Below are 22,897 nucleotides of genomic sequence, written 5' to 3' on the forward strand. Positions count from 1 at the left end.
GTGTAGCTTTGTATGTACAAGAGGCAAACCTGAAAAAAAGGGTTGCAGCTGTTTGGTGTAAAAAGCTGATATAGGCAATTTAAAGTTGCAACTAAAACAGAATCTAGAAGTTTTCTGGTGTTGAGCATGAGGAAAATCAATCATGCCCCTCCCAACCTTCATTGTCTTGAGACTTCCTTTCCTCAAAATTCTAGATATATATTTGGCTGGGCATTTGCTCTCAACATTAATCTTACCAGAGACTGCAGATTGATACCCATAAAATTAATCAGTAGGTCATGAAAATTTGTAGCCTGGCGTAGCCAGACTAATACTCAAATGTGTTTTAGTCTGGGACCTCTCCGTTCATTTTCGATTTCCAAGAGGCGTTACCAATGGACGCAGACCAAAATGCCTCTGGACACGATTGGACAGACCTACAACCAGTGAGTGCAACAAATCATGTGACGTCTGCGCGCATCAAAGTTAATGATGTCATGAACAGACAAGAGCAGAGAGGAGATGGCTGTGATGATGATTCCACAATGTGTGTGAACAGTGTTGCCATTTTTTTGTGGGAGTAATGTGAAAATATCGGGTTCTTTTTAATGCTGCGACAGCCTCGGTTGTTTACAAAAGTCTCTTCTCTTCATGTCATGGTATAAACCCCGCCCATTATCAAATGATCATTCGTGATTGGACTGGCAAGTTTTCTGCCGGAGGGAAATCACTTTCAATGAAAGGGGATCCAGACCGTGTCCTGGCAGGGCAAATGAAATGATCTCCCGGAATTCGTCTGGGTCTCGGGCTAGAACATTTGTTCTTGACCTTGGAAACAGCATTTGGACAGAACAAACCCAATGTAAGAGCAACTTCCTACTCTTTCTGTCGGAGCTTTCAATTCAATTCAATGCAATTCAATTTTTTTTACAACATTACAGAGAAAACCAAACAGTTCCCACAATGAGCAAGCTCATGGCGACTGTGGAGGAGAAAAAAACTCCCTTTTAAGGGAGAAATCTCTGGCAGAACCCAACTCAGTTGTGGGCGTCACATCTGCCATGACCGGTTGGGGGAGAGGAGAAAAATGGGGGAGAGAGGAGAGATGGCCAGAAAGAGGGGGAGAGAGAGAATTGTTTTTTCTTTCATTCCTATCCCACAGACTTCCTCTGCAGTGTTTGCTCAGTTGTCGTGAACATGAATCTATTGACACGAACATTTGCCAGTTCCAGCTGCTTTTCTTTGTCTTTTATAATTTAATTAAATAACCCTTGGGTTCTAGTCAAGACACCCCCCCCCCCCCCCCCCTCCCCTCATGTCTGCAGGCTGCGAAGGACATTTTCAATTAGTTTTTGACATTTGCACTTAATAGTTTAAACAGTTGATCGTTTAAAAGGGTGCACCAGCAATTTAATGTTTCCTTTTCAAACAAAACATTATGCTTTTTATATGAGCTGAGCAGCAATGATCTTTGTGTGTGATGTTCAAAAAAGCAATACGTTTTTTAATTAATCCTAAAAACCATATGGACTTTAGTCTGTAATTAATAGAACTGCAGTCAGAAAGCGCGGAATGTTTCTTCGTCGCGGATGAAATACAACCAAGAACCACAGATTCAACCAGGTCAAAATGTGGTGAAACAGTTCACTGGCATTAAAAAGCAGGTTTTTAGATACTCGAGCTCGTGACTGCACACGCTGCAAACTCCGAGTTAAGGGGCCATTTGGTGGAGGGAGCTGATATCCAGCGGCTGCTCTTTGTGGAATCGCACATCAAAGTTAATCTTGCACCGTCTGCTCTGGCGCTGCAGAGCACTAATCTGCTGTCAGTGTGATGAGTCTCCTGGACCAGTTCCCCCTCTTCAACACACAGGCACAAATCTGGGAGACCTTTCACGTTTTTTCCTCCCCCCCACCACCTGACTACACAGCAAAGGTCACCGGGGTCACTTTAAAATTTCATCTGCTCAATGGAGGTTGACCTGTACCATAGTTTCTAATGTACAGTATGTTTCAGTAAAGGGCCAGTTTGATCTGTTGTCACTGTGTCTTCCAGAATCTGCTTTTTCAAATGCATTTTTAATACTTCAAAGACTGGGATCCCCCCCCCCCAATACATTTTGTTCACACTCTGTTTACTAATGTTACTACTATTATTCTGCTCTCATTTCCCTATTTTTATGTTGTTGATTGGTCATCTCTTCATTTTAAGCATTTTGACCTTTAACCCCACCTCGGGCCTTCACATGTCAGAGGTGATGTAACTTGCTGCCTTTTGGTGTTCAAAGAAAATGCCACCACATTCTCGTCCGCATGCCGATTAAACCGTGATGAATATGGAATTAGTTCATTAGCATAATCGCTTGAGTGTCTCAATGATTTCATTTCATTATCAAGTTCTCCCATAATCCATAGCTCCGGCGCCCCTTCGTGCATCCAAACCCTCTTTCATGTTCCTTTGCCCTCCCCATTCAGCCACGAAGCAGTGTAATTGCATTATCAAAGTATTATACTGACGTTGTGGAAATATAATTTTTTAGCCCCTGGCTTTCTGTAGTCGTGTAAGGAGGATGGGCAGAAAGCTACACGCGGAATGACAAATAAGACTTTAAAGAGTGTTTCAGTCAGTTTACTCTGGTTTCATCTGGTCCTGACTGACTGAAGACTAGCACCGTCCACACCTCCCACTGAGACACACACACACATTGTTATTCCCACATTTGTTTGTTTGCAGGATAGCATGCTATTTTATGGGTCCACGTGGACACTTAACCCTCCTTAAACTTATGTTAATACAGAACAGCCATTCATGTAGTAGTTAAAAGAAATTGCCACGAGGAATTGGCTGTAATCATGACGATGAGGAGCGGAAGTAGAGGTGACTTGGCATATAAGAGCAGTAAAATGGGGGTACTTTTTTGCATAGGACAGCAGTTGTTTCTCAAGAGTCAGCAGGTGTCGACTGAGAGAGTGTAGACGAGCGGGAGAAAAGAGAAATGTCAAGCAGGGCTGCGCTAGCGCTGCATGATAATGGAAAAGGAGGAGGAAAAGAAAGAGGATGGAGCGTTTCATCTCCAACTCATAGTTAGAGGCGGGCAGGTCCGGGCACAGGAAGGGTGAGTCAAAGTCAGGAATGGAAGAGCGGTAGAGAGGAAAGCTTTTTATCATCCCCGACGCTTAAGAAGATCTCCCAAATGAGGGAGGGCGTGCATGCTGATGTCAGAGCCGCGGTGATAACTAGCCGCCTGGTTTTCGTGGGGTGAGGGTTAAGCTGGGATTTGGAGGGCGGGGGGAAATACATGTTTGATATGTGAGCGAGGGAGCTGAGGTGCCTTTGCTCGAGCTATACGTGGGGGGATTATTCTATATGGTTTATCTGTGTCTGCATAGCTAAATGAGAGGAATGTCACTGTCCTCTATTGGCTGTGTGCACAACCTGAGATTCCTGGGTGAACGTTCATCCGGAAGATCCAAAGCCGCCTTGACTCTGCGGCGCCACAAAGTCTTCATTTACAGTGTTTTGACACCAACCGGCAGGTAGCCATTCACACGAGGTGTCTGCTTCCTTGAACTTCACATGCTAAACTTCAGCTACCCACTGCCTTTCACAAATCTGCACAGACCGGATAACATAAAAAAAAAAAGGATCTCTCACATCTGCTCCACACTTCATCTTGCTTTTCAGCATCCAGTCAGAACAATGCGGTCTGTGCATTTTCCCCTCACAGTCGGCGATGTTCGCCTATCTCACAGTTGTTCTTCCCTGTAGCTACTGTTCGCAGTTACTCATGCACAGGCTCTCCGTGTTTCCTACCACGCGCGTTACACCAGGCAGTGCGGTCCGCTGGCTCCCTCCTATCTCTGCTTCCCCATCTCCCCATTATGTTGTGTAGTTCTGCCAGCCTCCTTCTCTCCCTTATCACCTGCAGTGAAAGTCTGGCGGGCTAATCCCAGCGCCTGTGGGATTCCCCCATCTATAATGATGTATATCTGAAGGGATAGCATCAGAGCAGAGTCCTATCAACCCGCACACTCTTAATCCCATCAGTCCTTGGTGTCCAAACCCAAGAGAGGCGGCATTTTGGATGTTGTGCTCCCGGGGCCTGCAGCCGGAGATGCCGTGCAGAACATCAGGAGTGATACTTGGTGTTTAGGGATCACGTTGGAGATCATGTTCATTTATTGTGCTGCTGACTATACTATATAGCTTCTGGTATACCTCCCCGAGGATCGCAGTGCAGGGCTATGCACTGTCGCCATGCCACTGCGTTGAAAAATTCCTGCAGGGTGTCCGCCGTCAGTCTCTCTGGCGTAACAAAGAAATGCATTTGCTCTGTTTCGAAGCCTGTTCACGGTGGAGGTAGAAAAAAATATAGTTAATATTTTAACATGTTGACCAAAACACAAAACGGATTAACATTTGGTTCATCAAATAAAATAAATACAGTATACTGTACACAGGGGAGTGTTTCCCTGTATACAACTAAGCGTCACTTACCCTTGTTTATCTGTTAATGCGGCAGTCGCCATTTGCTGCATTTCTCTTTCTGTTCTCGGCGGTCAGACTCACAAAGCCCACCAGCACAGAAAAGAATGATCATATACTGTAGCCTTCTTGTTTTTTATGAACTAAATCTTTTATGAGCGCTCTTAATATGACATAACCACCCTCAAGACCTCTCCCGCAGTACTCCATAAATCGTGTGGTCTTCACAAATGCACCGCAGAAAATTGATATCATCTTGTCACTCATATTAGTATGCCTCTGTGACATGCAGGCAGCATAATCCATTTTCTTGGGATTCTAAATTCATAGTTGTAGGAGCATGATGGAGTTCAGGAGGAAAATTACTTTTTTTGTGGTACATCTATTATTTAACTGTCAGCAAGGATGAATATTGTGTTCTTTCAGCGTTGTGGAGAAGGTACAGAGAACCGAACTGTCGAGGGGCATTGCTCCATTGGCTCCTTGTCATGGCTTGTAAAAAAAAATGGAGCCTTTTCTTCGTTGGTCAGTGAAAGGCTTCATCGCTTCTATGTCAAGTCCCTGCCTGGATAAGATTTGAATGTTGTGTCCACTCTGACACTCTTTAATCGTTTTCGGCAGCTTTACATTTCACGTCACGTCCGACCCCGAGATGTCACCGCTTCTGATATAGTATCTGATACTTCCCGACCTTTCCATTATCCTGGTCTCCCTGTACAATTTGAATGCCTCCCTCTGTCATTATCGACAACTGATTGGTACAGTACAGTTTGTGACAGAATCGGAGTTTCAGGACAATTGACAGTGTTTTGGTCTTTTCGGCTGGTCTGCGCCGTGGAAGCCACTGAGGCGTGAAACGGAACGAGTGAATTACCTCCGAAAGAGGTTTGTGTGAGATGGGATGCGCGGTGAAGGTCAAACTGAAAAATCATGCCTTCACAGAATTATCAAAGACAAGCTGAGGATACTGCAGGATGCAGAAGGGTGTTTGGCATTCGCTAATCTCAAACCGTGACCTTGACATTTTTTCTTTTTTTAGTTTTACTATCTCAATGAGCATCTCAGCGTTAGTTCACTGTGACGCTACAGATGTCATCCAGTCACTGGCTGTGTCTCACGGCGATCTTCCGCTGCTTGTAGATACTAACAGACAAATGGTGAGTGGGGTGTGAAGTTAAACCAGTCTCTTGGATCAAGGTGAGATTTAAATTAATTTGAGATTCAGATTCAGATTATGAAATAATAGTAATTAGCCATGAAACATCGTGGATAGATGGTGCACTGAGATAGGACAGTGTGCTTAATTCATCTCGATTTAATCAGTCCAAATGCTTAATGTATTAATCAAATTAGTTTCATATCATTGCTTCTCATTGAAACATCAGAGGAGTATAGCAAAGCGCAGTTTGATGAAATATAGATTTCATTTCTTTTCCATGATGGATTTAACGGGAAGGCACGTTGCAGCCTGGCACCTTTGGTACCTTCATCACAGGGGTTTTTTTTTTTCCTCATTTGAACACCTTGACCTTGCTCGCTCACGTCAGTGGAATTGATACTCTGGGGCTATTCGTGAGTCTTTCCCTTTGCTGTTTTTAATGCACTTTACTCGAGATAGTTCTGCAAGAGGGCAATTTCATGGTAAAACCCAGGAAGAGAGAGCTAGAAGCCCCCATGACAGAGGTGCCAGTGGATGATTGGATTCAAACGCTGTTGACAAAGCCCTCTCAGCTGAAAGATCTGCCACAATCCTTCTTGGATCCTAATTGTCAGCACTGCTAAGCTGTTGGCGCTGATCTCAACTGGCATGTGAGTGAGTTGGTGGCACTGCGGGACTTACTTTAGACCTCTGTGATTACATCAGTAACTTGAGCTTGTTCTCACTTTATAGAGGTTTGTTCGTAAGCATTGTCTCTCTCCTGCCGACCCCCCAAACGCTTTGGTTTTATAGACACAGGTGACCAGAAAAGGTCAGGGTTTTACAAGTGAGACTCATTTAACCTGAAAAAAAGGTTTCAATTCATCTTGTTGTTTGATTTTACAAAGAATATCTTTCTCTGAGAAGAGAAAAAGAACAAATTGAATGTTTGTAAAGACATCTCTTTTTTGTCCCTTCCCTCGAACCAGATGGCTGATCAGATTTCAGACTCAGGCTTCTGAAAGACAATTAAGGAACAAGATTGCTTTTTTAGGAAGAGGGTTTGGTTTAAGTAGATGTCAAATGAAAGGCTTTTACACACACACACACACACACACACACACACACACACATTACACACACACACATTACACACACACACACACACACACACACACACACACACACACACACATTACACACACACACACACACACACACACATTACACACACACACACACACACACACACACATTACACAGGCTCCCGCACACAAACTCACACATTACGCACACACACATACACAAACACACACAGACACACACACTTATTACACACGCATGCACATGCGCGCACACATATTAGCACATGTTCTTGTGACTGCCCCTGTGTGTGTCCGGTGTGTCCATGTTTTTCCGTGTCGGCACTTGCTGTGAGTCGGTGAGGTCATGTACAGAAATCTGTTTCCGCGTACCCCCTGATGGAATACCACACCGCCTTTAAGGTCAGCTGCACAAACTCTTAATACAGGGACCCATTAATGTTGGATTGGTCTTTTATCCAAGCCGGGCGGGGACATTTATTTCCCGTTTCTGGAATTCAAAAATTCCTTAGTCCGTTATTTCTCCCACAATCTCTGAGGCAAAACCCCAGTTTCTCTCTCTCTCTCTCTCTCTCTCTCTCTCTCTCTCTCTCTCTCTCTCTCTCTCTCTCTCTCTCTCCCTCTCCCTCTCCCCCTCTCCCTCCCTCACTGCGCTGGCTCCATCTGCAATGCTGTCATTGCACTGTAGGACAATTCTACAGGATGCGCTGTTTTTAAGAGTGGCGAGAGTGTGAGCACAGTATGGTTTCAGGTGGGTGGAACTGGGGAATTGATACTCAGTCATTGCGACACCCCTCTTCCTCCTCTGCAGGGAGGATAAAGATCTGGCCATCCATCTTTGTGTCTCACCCATGTCAGCTCAGGGTAGCAAACGTGGGTACCTGGTAGTCGGAGACAACAAGAACAAAGCAGGAACATTACTTTAATCTCTCGCTGCTGTTAATTCCTGCCTCTGCCATCATCCAGGAGGCAGAGCTTTGTGTATCTCAGCTTCCCCCTTATGAACAATCCATCACTGTTAGTGCTGCTCTCCAGAGTGCGCTTGTTCCTTTCTTTTTTTTTTTTTCACCTGCTCTCTACTATGCTTTGCTTTCAAAAGGCGATGCTCGTGGAAAGAACCGCAATACAATGTATTCCAGAGTTTACTGTTCAGACGTATTTTCGCATCCAAGCAGCATCTCGCCACGCCTCCCATTGGGATAAAGCACATGTGAGCAGTCACATTCATGTGAGGCAATGCAGTCCTGCATTTTTTATGCAAATCTCTTAATAGGCTTTCAACAGTACGTTCGGAATTTATAATTGACACCTGGTGTTCGGCTTCGTCTGTGATTCCGTAGTAAAATGACTTGACCTGTAATGAACTGTAAAACGAATGACATCTGTGTGAGATCACTCAACTTGAAAGCAAACTGTTGTACATGAGGTCCCATCAGGCGTGATATTAAAATGTCCACTTTTACATCTTTCCGCCCAAGCTCTGTAAAAGCCCGGGCTGTTTGGGCCCCCGGTAGATAGAAACCTGAGGCTAATGACTCAGGCAGACGGCCGTGGGCATTAGACAACTTCATTTATGAAATAGTCAACCTCCCGTGTAGCGATACATTCACATTACCCTGCCTCACTTGAGAGAGCTGCTGTCACAGGCACTGAGCAATGCTGATGTCTTTTCCTACCTGCATTCATCTTACTCTCTGGAGGTAATGGTCTTCTCAGGTCATTTGCGCATTAGGGTCTCGATCATTCATCTCACCCACCTGCAATCCTGTGGATTGCTGGTCCTCCACAGCGCAGAGAGGGATACGTGGCGGACAAGGAAAACACACATGCCCTCAATCATTCATTTCCACTGTTTTGAAACCGCAGTGCTGCCTGTGGCCTAACAAGCAGAGGCGTATTCATGGACATGCTGGATATCTTCAAATGATGTGTGTGTATAATTTGCAGGCCTGTGCCTATTAATTGCCTTAGAGAAATCAGTACTTGCTGCCTTATGTTTTTTGTTTTTTTATGATGTTTGAATGATAATTACCACTCGGTGGGAAAACCGAATAACTGTGGATAAATGTTGAGCCTGTTAGCCAAGGTTGTAATGTCTGGTAAGTGGCACTGGAGGTGTCTGCTAATGTAAAGATAGTGAGATCATGAAGACAGTTTGATTTGAGCTCTACCTTGAGCACAGCCTGGTGCGACTGTCTGAGAGCAGACAGGCACATTAATCTCGTTAATGGAGATGATTCAGTCCCATATGACACATTCAACCATTAATCAGTTCATGCTGAATGCAGCCTGTTCAACATTTGTATGACGTTAAAGAAAATGGCATGCTTGTGCTTTAGACCACTGGCGTGCCAAATTTCCAAAGAGCCGTTTCTTCTTTTTACCCTGAATTGTTAAAATGCGGTTTCGCCATTTATCTACATTCAATATTCAAGGTCCATTATGGCGAGGGGAAGAAGGACAAAGCACCAAAGTGGCTGTTGCCGAGGCCCCACGAACCCAAATGATCTCTCCAGGGTTTGGCATCACACTGTTCCCCGTCCCCTTTTGCTTTTACTCCATGTGATACTACTCCCTGTATCTTTCACAAGCTGTTTGGCCAACGGAGGTCACGGGGGATATGTGGCACGTTTGGTCACCACGTGAAAGCATTAGCCGGTGCCAGCAGGTGTGTAATTATATATGAAACAGGCTTTTGTAAAAAAGGATCGTCACGACGGCGCGTAGAAAGTAGGCCAGGAAGAAGAGACTTCACAAAAGTCCTATTTATTCCTCAGCCTCTTCAAATGTGTGACTTCTTATTTGAAGTTGTGAAATAATCCAAGGTCACAGTGACTATTTCAAGACTCTCGAAAAATAACTTTAAACACACGACAACTTAGCACGATAGAATGAGCCTCCGGAGCGGTTTCTTTAAAAAGACCATGTTCCCTTGGTGTTTTTCTTCCCCAGCGTGCTCACCGTGGACTGTTCTCTGTGTTTCAGGTACGGCGACATGGTGCCAAAAACCATCGTGGGGAAGGTGTTTGGGTCCATATGCTCTCTGAGCGGGGTGCTGGTCATCGCCCTGCCTGTCCCTGTCATAGTGTCAAACTTCAGCCGTATCTACCACCAAAGCCAGCGGGCGGAGAAGCGACGAGCACAGAGGGTACTGACTCTCCCCCTCCCTCTGCCTCTCTCTTCCCGTTTCTCTCTCTCTCTCTCTGCTTTATTTTGCCTCCCTTTGCCCGTTCCTTCTGTCCCCGTCTTATCGACACGTAACAGGATGACAGGGCAAACTCTATCTTGCCGAATATTAATCTTTTATTGTGCCTCAGTGTGTATGTGTGTATTGGGTGGGCTAAACTTGCTTGAATATGTTTCAGTGGGAGAGAGATATAAGAGAGGGAATGACAATGACCAAACAAATGATCTTAAGAGTTTTGTGTCGGCAGCTTTTTCAGTAGCAATTTGTGCATTTCTCTCTTTTAAGTGTTTTCTCATGCAGATTTTCCTAATAGTAGATTGCAGCATAGCCTCTCCCTACTAAATACTGTGGCTGCCAGAGAGAGACAGAGCCAATTAGTGTGACAGCAAAGCGTCAGAGGCTAAAACAGAGGTCTGTTTGTTCAAACAGAAAACTCGGCTTGCTAGAATCCGTGCTACGAAGATGCGAGGCACTAATGCCTATACGCGCTACAAACAAAATGGGCTCCTGATGGACTCACTGAAGGAGGTAACGAGGCCAAGCAGCGGCTTGGGGGCTGACTGACCGGGGCCCCGCTGACGATTGCATGCCGCTCTGCTCGGGGTCCATGCCACCACACACAGGGGAGGGGGCTTCTCATGCTGTAACACAGGGGCTGCTGTCATTCCAGTGCTTCAGTGTGATCGCCCTCTCTTCTACATCACACCTCTCAGCTGCAGCATTGACATGCTTCTTCAACACTCTCTCTCTCTCTCTCTCTCTCTCTCTCTCTCTCTCTCCGTCCATACAGCAGGAGGGCCAGGCAGGCACACTTGCCTTCTGTTGGAGCACAGCCATTCCAGTCACACTGACTCATGAACCGAGCTCTGCATGTCTGTCCAACAGGGTTTGGAGGGGAAGGAGGGAACCTACGGCTCCCTGGACAGTAGCTCGCCTATGGAGGCTGTCGGCTCAGCCTGCATCTCCTCTAAACTCTGTTTCTGATCTGCTGTGTGTTCTGTGTGTTATTTCTTGAGCATCCAGGTCGTAGTGCAGACTAACACAACATACCTTCCATCCCAGAGCCGTGCAGAGCTTCATCAAAGTCTGTGGTGTGATTGTGGTCTGGAATCCGTGCTGTGTTTGGTGCAGTCTGTTCGATCTGTGTCTAGGTGTGCCCACTGCTGTTGCACTGAAATGAGTTCAGTTCTAATTTGACTTTTCTGGTCCTTCTCAATAAATCAGCGAAAGAATGGCAAAAGCAAGTCTATCAGTAGCAAGTCGATCAGTGAAACATGTTGTAATCCGTATCACTGTCTGTGTGCATCTCTAAAACATCCCCATCTCACCAGGTTCTCAGTAGACTGACTGCCGTGCTACAGAGCATTTCAACCCTCTGCTTTTCGTACTCTCCACCACATCACCGAGCTACTTGCTGTTGCCTGAGACTCTGTTTCTTTTCAGAGTGTGAGCCTGCTCATCTACACTGTTTTTTTTGTTTTTTTTACTTTGTTTTCCAAGGCCTCCAAGGAGGCAGGAAAAGCCCTTGTGGCGAAGGCCGCCAGCCCTCCTTTTGAGATCCAGCATCACCACCTGCTGCACTGCCTGGAGAAAACCACGGTAAAATATACCCCCACCCTTCCCTTTCTTTTATGTAGGACTTAAAAGCTGGGTACACACACACACACACACACACACACACACGCTTTCATTTCTTTCTTGGTAACAGACGTTACACAGTTTATAATTGCTCACTGTAAAAATAAATAAGTACATTTTAAAAGGCAAATTTTATGCTACATTGCATTACCCCGTCAGTCTGTGCGGCATCACCAGTTGTGCCAGCCTGTTACAGTGTGTTGCAAAGAGAAACCAATAACTTTCTCTCTCAGCCACAAACTGTAGAATCTGTTTCATATGAGTTCAAAATAGCAGCAAATGGGGTTGGGAAATGTTGAGTTCCCTCGCCAGCGATATGCTAAAGATAACATGACTCTCACAGACGGAAACATTATACCTAACAAACAAACCAGCATACTTAATTTTACGCCATCCATAATTTAGAGGTGTAGGAGTCTTTAATGTTTGGCTGTGACTCGAGTTTTACACTTGCAGCTGTAAACCCCTTACAGAGACATGGGCAGGCGGTAAATCAGTGTTCCTACTCACAGATGATTCTCCCCAAGTAAAAGGCTTTCTTGTCGTCTGGGAAAATCTCCGTACAGGCTCCATGCCATTCAGATGGCAGCGCACACGTGAACATCAGGCTCCTCATGGTGTGCATTATAGATCATGGCAGAGAGAAGAGCAGAAGTGACAGCCGAGGTATAAGAGAGGAGGCCCGATTCAGGGCATGGCGTCAGATGCTGCGTGGTGTCACCCTGCCACCTGCTGGCGGAGTCTGAAACATCCTTGGAGGCTGACCTTCAAGTCATGCTCATTTGTCACAGGGATAACAGTTGTGAACGCTTTCACAGATGGCACTTAATATGGACATCTGGGCCAATATTTTTCTATACCCTTGATGATTAAGCTTCCAATTATTAAACAAATTTTGCCGTGGATTCTGTTCAGTCTGTTTAGTCTTCAGTGTGAAACATCTTTACTCATTATTTAACGGAGCCAATCATCGGTGTAATAGGGTGATTCATGTGCAACATTGACCGCAGATTTCCACCTGTCTCCCTCTGCAGAATCACGAGTTTGTGGACGAGCAGACATTTCAGGCCAACTGCGTGGAGATCTCTGTGGTGAACAAGTCGGGCTCCCGCGCCTCCTCGCTGTCTTCGTCTCCGCGCGGCCTCAGCTCGTGCTGCTCCCGGCGCCACAGGAAGAAGAGCAGCTTCAGCCTGCCAAGCACAAACAACCAGGAGCTCAGCACCATACAGATAAGAGAGAGGCCAGTTGTCAACAGGTAGTCGGTCTGTTTTGCACTTCTTTCATCTCATTCTCACATATGCATGTAGTGTAAGCAACTGTTCCTGTAAGATAAAATAAACTTTGTTGATTCCATGCAGGGGAATTAAAGGGAAAAAAGGAAACAGCATTTAAATGGCCCGTTCGCTTAATTATATGGAAAATCCTGTTTCTGCAGAAATACTTTCTGATGTATCTGCGAATAGGTTTAGAAACGCTGGGGAAACGGAAAAACAACATGTCCTTCCAGAGACGGTGTTCCTGTTACTCTGGACAATCCACAGAACTGTGATGATTTCCAGTGAAACTACTTTCTACTGTGAAAACTGTTGACAGCTTGTTCTTTGGATTATCCAGAGCAACAAGGGCACTGAAGCTACAAAGAGGAGCGGCTGTGGAATGTAATCTTTTTACAAGCAGCACAAATGGAATTCCATCCACCTCCAGCTAGAATTATTAAAGCTGAAAATCGAGGAAGAAAAGGGGGCAAATAAAACCTAAACTAGCTGCATTTCTTGAGACCACAATGTGTAAGTGAGAAAATGTATTGTTTCATAAATTGGGTGAACTGATACCAATTAATGTTGGTGTGAAAATGTTCATACACGGGTGACATTACAAATTCTTTTTCATGAGATTCCTAACCATTATACAAAATGATCATAATTCTGTCTGTGTTGTCACATGCAGCAAGTGAGAACATACTGTAAACACACAAAAAGAAATTGTATGTGTTCATGCATGTGCGTCCAAAAAAAAAATGATTATGAAAATGTAGAGAATATACTGTGGTCCACACTGAAAATTGAGATGCACCTTGATGAGCAGTTGAGTCAGTTTTCTTTGATGTATCCCTCTGTGCAAAGAATGTGGCTGTTTTTTTTTAAAGAATAGCTTTTATAGAGTCTAAGCATGTACAGTATAAAAGGACTCAGGTGATGCAGGCTTTGTGTAATACATTCACAAGGTCAGGCCTCTCACCCTCTTTCATCCTGTGTTTTCTTTTACAGCCGCTCCAGCCTGAATGCCAAACTCGATGGGACTGTGCCCTTGAAATGTGACGAACCTTACATCACTCCCTCCATGGTCCGCCTATCTGCCCCGGTGGTGACCTCATCAGACAGGGACGGCTCCACAACCACCTCCGCATACTCTCAGAGCAACATTGTCCGAGTATCTGCCTTGTAGATGTCATGCTTATCTCATCAGCTAACTGGTTTCAAGAAGCACCAGATGCTGAGGAGAGGGACCACCGAGCATCAACCTGCCATAATCTAGAGGGATTATAAGATTAGTTGAGGTCTGGGTTTTTTTTGAAGTAGTGATCTCATCTGATGTGTAAAAGCTGCATGGTATTAAAATGATGTGGACGGCTGCCTTGGAATAAAAGCGACCAGCAGATCTTGCTGCATTAAGCACAGAAGAGCAAAGAAGTGTTTGGGATTGCGTGGTTATCGTTGTTGCCTAAACATACTGAGGAAAAAAAACCTTTATTTTTGAAAATGTAATGTAGGTGTATTTGTTGTCTTCTGATTCAGAGGAGAAAAAGATGTTGTTCAAAGGTCATGCTTGATGGCCTTTGATGACAAAGCACACATATTCATTACCCGATGGCCATATTTGTGAATATTAAAACAATCTCTGTACGCATTAGAAACATTCATTTCAGTCACCACCCTGTTAAATAGATTGTTCCAAAAAAAAAAGAAGAAGAATTAACTGGTTTCTAATGGCCCCCTCACTTACAAGGAACTTGTAAATTCCGAAAACATAAATCCACAGGAATGAATAACTGTTCCCCTAACCCTGTTGAATATTCATTAACTGACTGGTTGATGTCATCGCTCGATGAGTAAAATATACTAAGCATCCTGACATGTTTGTGAAATGTGCAAGTGAAAGTCATAATGACAAAATCTGTGTTAGCTTACATATTTGACATTCTGATATGGATCTGTGTCAAAGCCATTGCCATCAATTAATAATTGATATTGAGCAAAATACAGGGTACACATTAGTTAGGTTACAAGGTAGAAATGTAAGTGAATGTTCTTTGCAACACTTGACTAATACTAACCCTAATGTGGACACACACACATTGACCTGGAAAACCATATGACAAAAGGTTGAACATAAATTCTTAAATCACCACATTCAACAGAAAGACTAGTTAGATGTCACTGTGTTTAAGGGCCATTTTGTACATTTTTCATATTGTAAATATCTCAGTTTGAACTTTTATCAGCTGCGTTTGAAGTTGGCTCCTCTTATTTCTAGATTTAGTTGACAGTTGTTGGCATACTGTTTCTGTCTGTTAACTGGTTGAACTAAGGATTTGCATGCTGTCATTGCAAAATTCTGTTTTATTAAAGTATGTCTCTTCTTCTTGTTGGAGGTTTGTCCGTCAAAATGCGATTGGAGAAAGGAAACACAGCGAGGCTGGTATGTTATGTAAATTCTGCAACACTTTGCTTTTAATGAAATACAAATATTGTCATGGAGTAAATATATGAAGGGGGAGGGGGGGGGGGGGCACAAATGATCACAGATTGTGCATTTGGTGGAGTGGATAGAATAAATACTGTAGCTCTACTGAAACATCCATTTAATGACCCATGTCTTTTTTTAAACTAAAACACAGTTAGGATGGATTCCATAAAGTTCCCCCCTGATGGCTCAAAGAGGATCACTTATAGCAGAGAAGGGATAATAATGAGGTGCTGCTGGAGGACATGTGAGGACCTGACTGGCCCAGTGGTGGGTCCTGGCTGCAGGGGCCCCGGAGACCGACCGGCAGGCCTCACTGGTTGTTTGACACACAGCTCAGCAGCATCCCCCTGCTGAGCTGATTGTGTCGGCCCAGGTTGCTTCTCACAGCATGCGGCGCCTCTTCTCTGCAGCGTTCAGTAATTGCTGAGGAGTCAGCCTGCGTAAAATCTAAGAGGATGTGTAAAATCAAAGACCTCCTATACCCAAGGAAAAAACACTTTGGGTTTAAGTTAGCTAATATTTGAACAAAGAATATGACAAATGTTAGCCAATTTAATAATCGGTTATGTTGTGAATATTGAATTTGGTCTCTCAAAGGTAGACAGAAGTGGAAATATTGTCACTTCTTACTGAATGCGGATTCAACCTTATTCTTTAGCCTGTGAAACTCTGTGCGGAACTGAGGGTTCACTGCGGCATATATTATCGGGTCACTCAGAGATGTGATACAGGAAACGGACACTGACAGGATCTCCACATCCTGAATGATCTTTATCTGGAAAAAAAAATAAGAGAGAGGTAAAAAAATAAATATGTTACAGGTCATTCGATAGACTTTGTGTAATGTTATCAGCTATTACACACACACACACACACACACACACACACACACACACACACATATCCATGTTGACCCCTGCCCTTTTGCAAATACTAGATTCCAATTTGCATCTTACTCGAGATGTAATGCTCAGATTTGCATCATGACCTCCGTCATGGTGTTTTGGGAGCTAAGAGTGGGGTCGTGGGTCCGAAGTAGTCGAGAAGCTCTCTGTGTTGCACTTGTTTGACTCACAAAGTGGTGCCAGTAAAGTTGCATCCTTGCTTCAACAATCACTCACCTGTGTGTTCTTGTTTTTGTGAGCGACAAAATTCACCAGGACCGTTGTGATCAACGGTAACCAGAATAAGAGGAAGGTGACAATTATGTAGCCGGCACGCTTGGCCATTTTACTTTCCTTCTTTTTGTTCGCTCTCTCTTTGCTTGCCTTTGAAGGCATCATGCAAACGGCGCCTTCCACCTCCACGTCTTGCTTGGGGGCTCCTGTTTCTGTCGCGTTGCCGGACACTGCGGGGAACGAGGACACGTGATCTGCGGTAGCGGCCGGGGTTTCTCCACCATTGCTCCTCTCTGCTTGTTTCGGCTCGATCACTAAAGCAGAAGCGGATTCAGGATTTTCGGAGGGAACATGGGGGCTGGTTTCGGTCGTTTCAGAGGCTGCTCTGACAATTGTCACTTTCTCTTTGCTTTGGTTTTGTGTGTTAGAACTTCTGGACACCTCCGGTGGCTCTGCGGTTGAGCTCTGAACACGGCCGACAGCACCTCCATTACACGGTTCTGCTTCAGCTCTTGCGGTGCAGGGGTTGGACCGTTCTGTTTTAAACAGGTCCTCGTCAGTCTGCACTGCCGCCTGCGTTGCAGGAGGGCACGGCTGTTCTGTTTCCAAGTCGGTTATTCCCACTGTGTTTTTCAATTCCGTCGCATTCTCTGAACTGGACGCACATTGTGCAGCTTTCGTTGAGGTCAGCAGAACGGTCGAGGAATCGTTCTTCGATGCACTCGATGCAGCTTGTGTCACCAGCGCCACCTGAGTCTGGTTTTGCTCAGACTTTCCATTTTCCGCAACTGTGGTTTCTTCGATCTTTTGTTTATCTTCCGCTTTGTGTGTTTTGGGAGGTAGAACAGTGCCTTTGTCAAATATTTTGCGATTGTGTGATCTCACAATGGCAAATATGCGAGCGTAGAAGCCAATGATAACACCAAAGCAGGCTGCCCACAGCGGGAACAGCATGTAAAGTCCGAAGGTGTCATACGAGGTGGACACATCCCCCTGCAATCCTTTGCATCTGATGAACACTGGTGAGTCCTTCACGAATAAAAGACAAGAAACAGCCACCGCAATAGCCACGGTCCATGTGAGAGGAATCAGCACTGTAATCCGTTTTCTCCGTTGACTAGTTTTGAAGGGTTGTGCAATGGCTTGGTGTCTCTCTGCACTGATGCATGCCAGCGTTAACAGTTGGACACAGCAGCTGAAGCAGAAAGAGGCCACTTGTGCCTCACAGATCATCTCGTCCACATGTCCGTTCTGATGCACGGCCAAGACGATGGTTAAGAGAATGGGGCAGTCAACCACACACCGCAGAATGTCTATGATTGCCAGGTTCACCACCAGTGCATTGATCGAAGTTTGCAGTGATTTTTGGTGATAAACTGCAATGATCACAAAAATATTTGCACAAATTCCCACAGCAGAAGTTACCAGTAGAATCAAGCTGTTTGCCAACACAAAGGTGATGTCAACGTACTCCTCCCAAACGGTGTCGTTCCTACAGTCCCATGCAGGTGCCTGCGCGGCTCTCATCTCCAAGTTCAAAGAGCCGACATATTTAGTTCTGTATCTCGATTCGCTGACCGAACGCATATTAAGACAAGTGATTCTCCGCTGAATGACTAAGATTAATGGGTGAACCTGGAGCTTGGACAAGTTACGTCAGAGTATCCGCCCTTTTCATTATCACTCCACGGCACCAGGAGCCACCTGGGAGTCCTCACTGTTCACATTCATTAAAAACTGTGCTGCGTATTAGCAGCAGAGACGAGTGGAAAGAAAGGATGGAAACGTTAAAGGAAACGCAGCATTGTCCCTATTTTCTCAATCCTGATATCCAACTTTTTGAAATGTGGTATGATACTGTGGTGTAGGCATATGAGTGTGAACCGAACGGCTATCCATTTCATTTAATACAGTAGCCCCACACAAAGGTTAAAAGCTTTGCATTAGACATGCCAGATGGATGACTTGGGAGTTCTTGAATTGGCTCAGGAAATAATGGGAGCCATGCGGCTGGATTATAGCATGACATTGTGTAATCCTGTTTTCAGATAAAGTGTGAAATGCTCTTTCCTTCAGATCTGAAAGCTTATGGACTATGCCAAATCTGGGATTAGATCAACACAATACATTTCCCCCCCCTGACCAGCCCACATATTAGAATGATCAAATGTCTCTCTTAAAGTCTAAATCATAGAGATACAAACAGGAATATTGGGAAAAGAGTAAGTTATTGAACTTCTCGGTGTTAACAATTAACTGTAAATCATTTAGGACACCATAAAGTGGGACAACACAATAAGCAACTTGTTGAGGATAAGATTGTCATTTACATTATGTAAATCAAGCAAGAGTGGGAGGGAACGGGGCAAAAAAGGAAGTTGAACAATATTTCACCCTGACCCTTTTTTTTTTTACTCATAAACCCACACAAATTTAAAAAGCCTGACATGTTTACAAAATCACAACTCAAAACACTACAGTTCATGTACTGAAACAAATTGATGCAGTGGAATCAGGAAGACAGAGACTGTGGGTGTCTTAAGCAGAAGTATTTATTACAAGAGCCCAATATATTTCTGCTTCATTACACAGATCAATAAGTGGTGAGTGCATGGAGTCTCAAAAACCTGCCCGTCCCAGTCAGAGTGATGTATTTATAGATAGATTGTCATATTCACTGACGTTACTGCAAATGTTTATACTGCTATTGTGTAAAGTTACAGAATGCTCTAAAAAAGAAGAATCGGAACCAACTAACCTAACAGCAATGAAATAAATTAAATAGGCAAAAATAATAATAATAATCCTAACTCCATAGTCAAAATTATCTTAAATTGTGTTCTTCCACTTCATTTTATTCACTGATGCACATTAGTCTTCGCTCCGGTGGCTCAGTGTGGGCTGACATGGCGTGTGCCATGTGAGACTCAGGCCCAGAGACTGTCATTATGTCATCTTTCTCCGAACTGTTTAATCCCCCTCTGAACCGTCTATAAAGATTAAAAAACAACAAATAATACAAGTACAGGCTTGGCAGACCACAGGGCGGGATAACCAAGACAAGTCTTTTTTACTGTCTGACTGACCCACCACTGTTCAAACAGGGGTTGAGGGGTGCAGCGTGCTTGCTTAGCAAGTGCACCCTAATGTATCCCCATGTTTTTCATATCTGATTGTGTGTGTATACAAAAAATCATTTGAGCATATTTAGTTTGGTGTTTCCCTGCGAAGGAAAAATATTTGTAATGAGTTAATCCTGTATTCACACGTGCTGAGAAGTTAAATAATGCCAATATACAATACACTGCAGCAATGTAATATTGTTTTTTGTGCAGCAGAAGTCCACTTAAATTTGGTGTCAGTGTTGATTGGACGATGGAGCTGGCTACTGCCGACTTTAATTTTTTAATTATTTGCATAATAATATTACAAAGGACGAGGCACTGTGCTGTATATCTCACAAAAAAATCAGTGCACTTGCTCCAAGAAAAATGCCTTGTAATATAAAAAGGGTTGCACACTCTTCTATATGAATCAATATTTCATTACCCAACTCCCTGAAAACGTTAATCACCTTAGTAGCTTTCTGAAAGTGGGAAATGTCTTCACACACTACATAAAAACAGGTCCAGTACATTTTATTTATGAACAAAAAGTCAACGGTTTGACTTCTTCACAATCTCCCTTTGCCATGTGGCTGCTTTCGACCTGCCCGGTCTCATGCACATAAATGAATTGAATACAAATGAAAACATTAATTTCAGAGTGTTCTGACTTCTCTCTTTCATCGCTCACATGCACAAATACCTGCAAACATCAATCTGGAAAAGTTAATAGTTTATTGATCCAAACAAATCACAGAAATAAAACCATGTTTGATGATAACTTGTATTGTTTTAGAAAAAAAGTGATGGGCAATAACTACAGGAACACCCTGCAATATAATGCAGTTCAGTAAAATGACTATCTATCTATCTATCTATCTATCTATCTATCTGAACTTTTTCAGTGTTATTGTATTGAATCACATTACTCCAAAGGTTTCCCTGTTCTTTTCTGGACCTCCTGAAAACCAGCTACAAGTCTCTGAGCCAACTCCGTGCTCATCAGTATACAGCAAAGACCTCTCTGAAAGACATGAGCAATGTGGATGTGCAGGTCTGTGTCCTTGACGAGGCACCAATATACACTGGCAACCGTCAACCGTCCTTGCTGGAGAAAAGTCACAGAGGCAAAACCTTGTGTTGCATGTTGACATTCCTGCTCAAGGAAATCAGTCGGCTCCTCCTGTTCAAGGAGTGCATCTTGATGGTGACGCTGCTGGGTCCATGGGGAATGTAGCGCCCGCATGACAGCACCTCCAGGGCGGAATCACGGAACTGTTGGACATAGAAATACAAACTCACCCTGTCAGGAAAATATATAAGCATTTGTTTCAGACACAAATATGTATTTCTAGTGCTTCTTATCTTTGTTCACGCGCAGCCTTTGCATCTTGGTTCCACAGTAGATTCACAATTGAGCTGCCTACCTGTTTGTTGGAAAGGAAGTAGATGACCGGATTATAGACGGCGCTGGTCTTGGCAAAGTACATGGGCATGGTTGCGACCAGTGGAGGGATGTAGAGCTTCGGGTTCACAACTACCACCACTGACAACACCGTGTAGGGCAGCCAGCAAACAAAAAAGGCCACTATCATGGCCAGGACCATACTGATGGCATGATCATTCTCCTTTTGGCTGGAACGCCCACCCTGGAGCTCCACACTCCTGTTCAGCTGCAAGAGGAAAAATTTGACCCCCATTAAAAGCTAACAATTTGTTTTAGTCTGTAGGTGGTAGATTGCAAACGGACGAGGACGGAGGTGTGAGTTCTGCATCCTGTTTTAACGGTGTAAAAAGTGTGATAAATATGCTGAAGCCATGTCAAACCCACCTTATCCAAGGATTTGAGCACTTTGGAGTAACAGAAGATGATGACTACGACGGGGAAAATGAAGCAGAAGAGTGTGTAGGCAATGAGATAGCTGTAGTTGCTCCACGATCTTTCCTCCCAGGCCAGAGAGCAGGAGGTCTGGACTCCCTCGGGTCCGTAGGCGCTCCAGCCGAATAGCGGAGCCACGGCCCAGAACAAGCAGAAGACCCAGACAAATACCAGCCCGATGACGCTTCTCCTTATGCTCATATTCGAACTAGCTTTCGGCTTGCACACCACGTTGTACCGTTCGTAGGCAAGCAGGGTCAGAGTGCAGAGAGACACCAAACCTGGGATGAGGAAACACATGAAAAAGGAAAAAAACTATCCGCAAGGTTGACTTCATAGCTTTTTCTAGACATTGAATGGCAGGTTAAGGTCTTTCTTAGGGGATGATGTTTGTCATGCAGAACATTTCAATCATCTCCATAACAGCTAAACAAATCTCTCATGAAATGCTGTTGAAAGATCCGGAAAAAGCTACTGTACGTGCGTACCTTAGATCAACTTTTTATTTTATTCCAAAGACAACAATGAAAAAAACAACAAAAAAACAAACATTTGAAAGACCTCGTCTGTGAACATAAAAACTACTTCAAGAAGCAACAAACAAAGGCCCAGAACATTAATTCAGGGGTAATCTGAAGGAATAAGGTTATGTTTCACGATGACAGATATCCAAGTACAGAGAGAGCAACTCTCCCGTCTCACTACTCACCAAAGTAGTTGACCGCAAATCCTTGAAACACACAGGCCGTGTGGCCAATGAAGAAGCTGCCTTGGTAGTTCGTGATGGTGACGACCAAGGAGCCGCACAGGCCTATCATGAGGTCAGACACGGCGAGGCTGAGGATGAACACGTTCATCGGGTGGAGGAGAGCCGGATTCCTCAGCATCACCGTGATGACGAGGCAGTTGTTAAAAACCGTCAACAAGGTGTTGATGAACATGAGGAAAGACAGTACACTGTAGCCCACCCGGGGGAAGATGGTGGGCACCACAGTCACCATCTCGGCGTGGTTGAAGGGAGTATGGGAGCTGGAGCTCCACGGCGTGCTGTTGCTGTCCATGATGCCTGAATCAAGTCCAGGTGGAACCACTGTGAGGCCAGTGACTGAAGCCTACAGACACTCCGCTGAGCTCAGGACACGGCGTTGTCGATCTTATCATTTCTGATCCGTGTCCAGCCACTCGGCTTCGCTCATTTGCAAGATCTCAGATTGTGCACCTGTCTGGTGGAGAAAGCCCCGAATGCAATATGGGAAATTGGTCCCTAACACGATTTGGAGGAGTAATCCCAACAAACCAGCTGCTATAATGGTAATTAGAAAAGTTGGAAGAGTTATTAACAAGAGGTCAATTTGACATCAAAATCAATTTTCAATTTGTTAAACAACCTATTCCATAGCAAAGTAAAAGGCTGATTCACACTACACGTCCATTACTCATACCTGCAAATTAAATCTAATTACAGTACAATTATCCAATCAAATCAAGCTGTTTTACATTAATGACATAAGCACCAGGC

At 44.3% G+C, this 22,897-nt stretch overlaps 3 protein-coding genes across 7 annotated transcripts in view; 1 reads left to right on the forward strand and 2 right to left on the reverse strand.

Moving 5' to 3' along the window:
• Window positions 1-15,172, forward strand: part of LOC118315703 (potassium voltage-gated channel subfamily D member 2-like) — a 33,006-nt gene extending 17,834 nt beyond the window's left edge. For 2 of the 5 annotated variants that reach the window (XM_035643183.2, XM_035643182.2), the window contains 4 exons: window positions 9,691-9,853; window positions 11,393-11,491; window positions 12,565-12,785; window positions 13,798-15,172. In XM_035643183.2, the coding sequence (XP_035499076.1) occupies window positions 9,691-9,853; window positions 11,393-11,491; window positions 12,565-12,785; window positions 13,798-13,975 (661 nt within the window). In that variant the 3' untranslated portion in view covers window positions 13,976-15,172. The other 3 variants (XM_035643185.2, XR_004794914.2, XM_035643184.2) reach the window with 3 other exon arrangements.
• A 258-nt stretch (window positions 15,173-15,430) lies between these two features.
• On the reverse strand, window positions 15,431-17,922 carry LOC118315409. Its single transcript, XM_035642674.2, has 2 exons — window positions 16,399-17,922; window positions 15,431-16,052 (listed from the first exon to the last, which is right to left on the reverse strand). Exons 1-2 carry the CDS (start codon window positions 17,920-17,922, stop codon window positions 15,897-15,899), a joined length of 1,680 nt encoding a protein of 559 aa, XP_035498567.2. The 3' UTR covers window positions 15,431-15,896.
• A 2,244-nt stretch (window positions 17,923-20,166) lies between these two features.
• LOC118315674 (parapinopsin-like) lies at window positions 20,167-22,773 on the reverse strand. The gene is made up of 4 exons (XM_035643137.2): window positions 22,088-22,773; window positions 21,331-21,659; window positions 20,927-21,172; window positions 20,167-20,774 (listed from the first exon to the last, which is right to left on the reverse strand). Exons 1-4 carry the CDS (start codon window positions 22,437-22,439, stop codon window positions 20,619-20,621), a joined length of 1,083 nt encoding a protein of 360 aa, XP_035499030.1. The 5' UTR covers window positions 22,440-22,773; the 3' UTR covers window positions 20,167-20,618.
• Window positions 22,774-22,897: the final 124 nt, after the last annotated feature.

Source organism: Scophthalmus maximus, chromosome 7 (genome assembly GCF_022379125.1).
Source record: "Scophthalmus maximus strain ysfricsl-2021 chromosome 7, ASM2237912v1, whole genome shotgun sequence".
Taxonomy (NCBI): Eukaryota; Metazoa; Chordata; class Actinopteri; order Pleuronectiformes; family Scophthalmidae; genus Scophthalmus; species Scophthalmus maximus.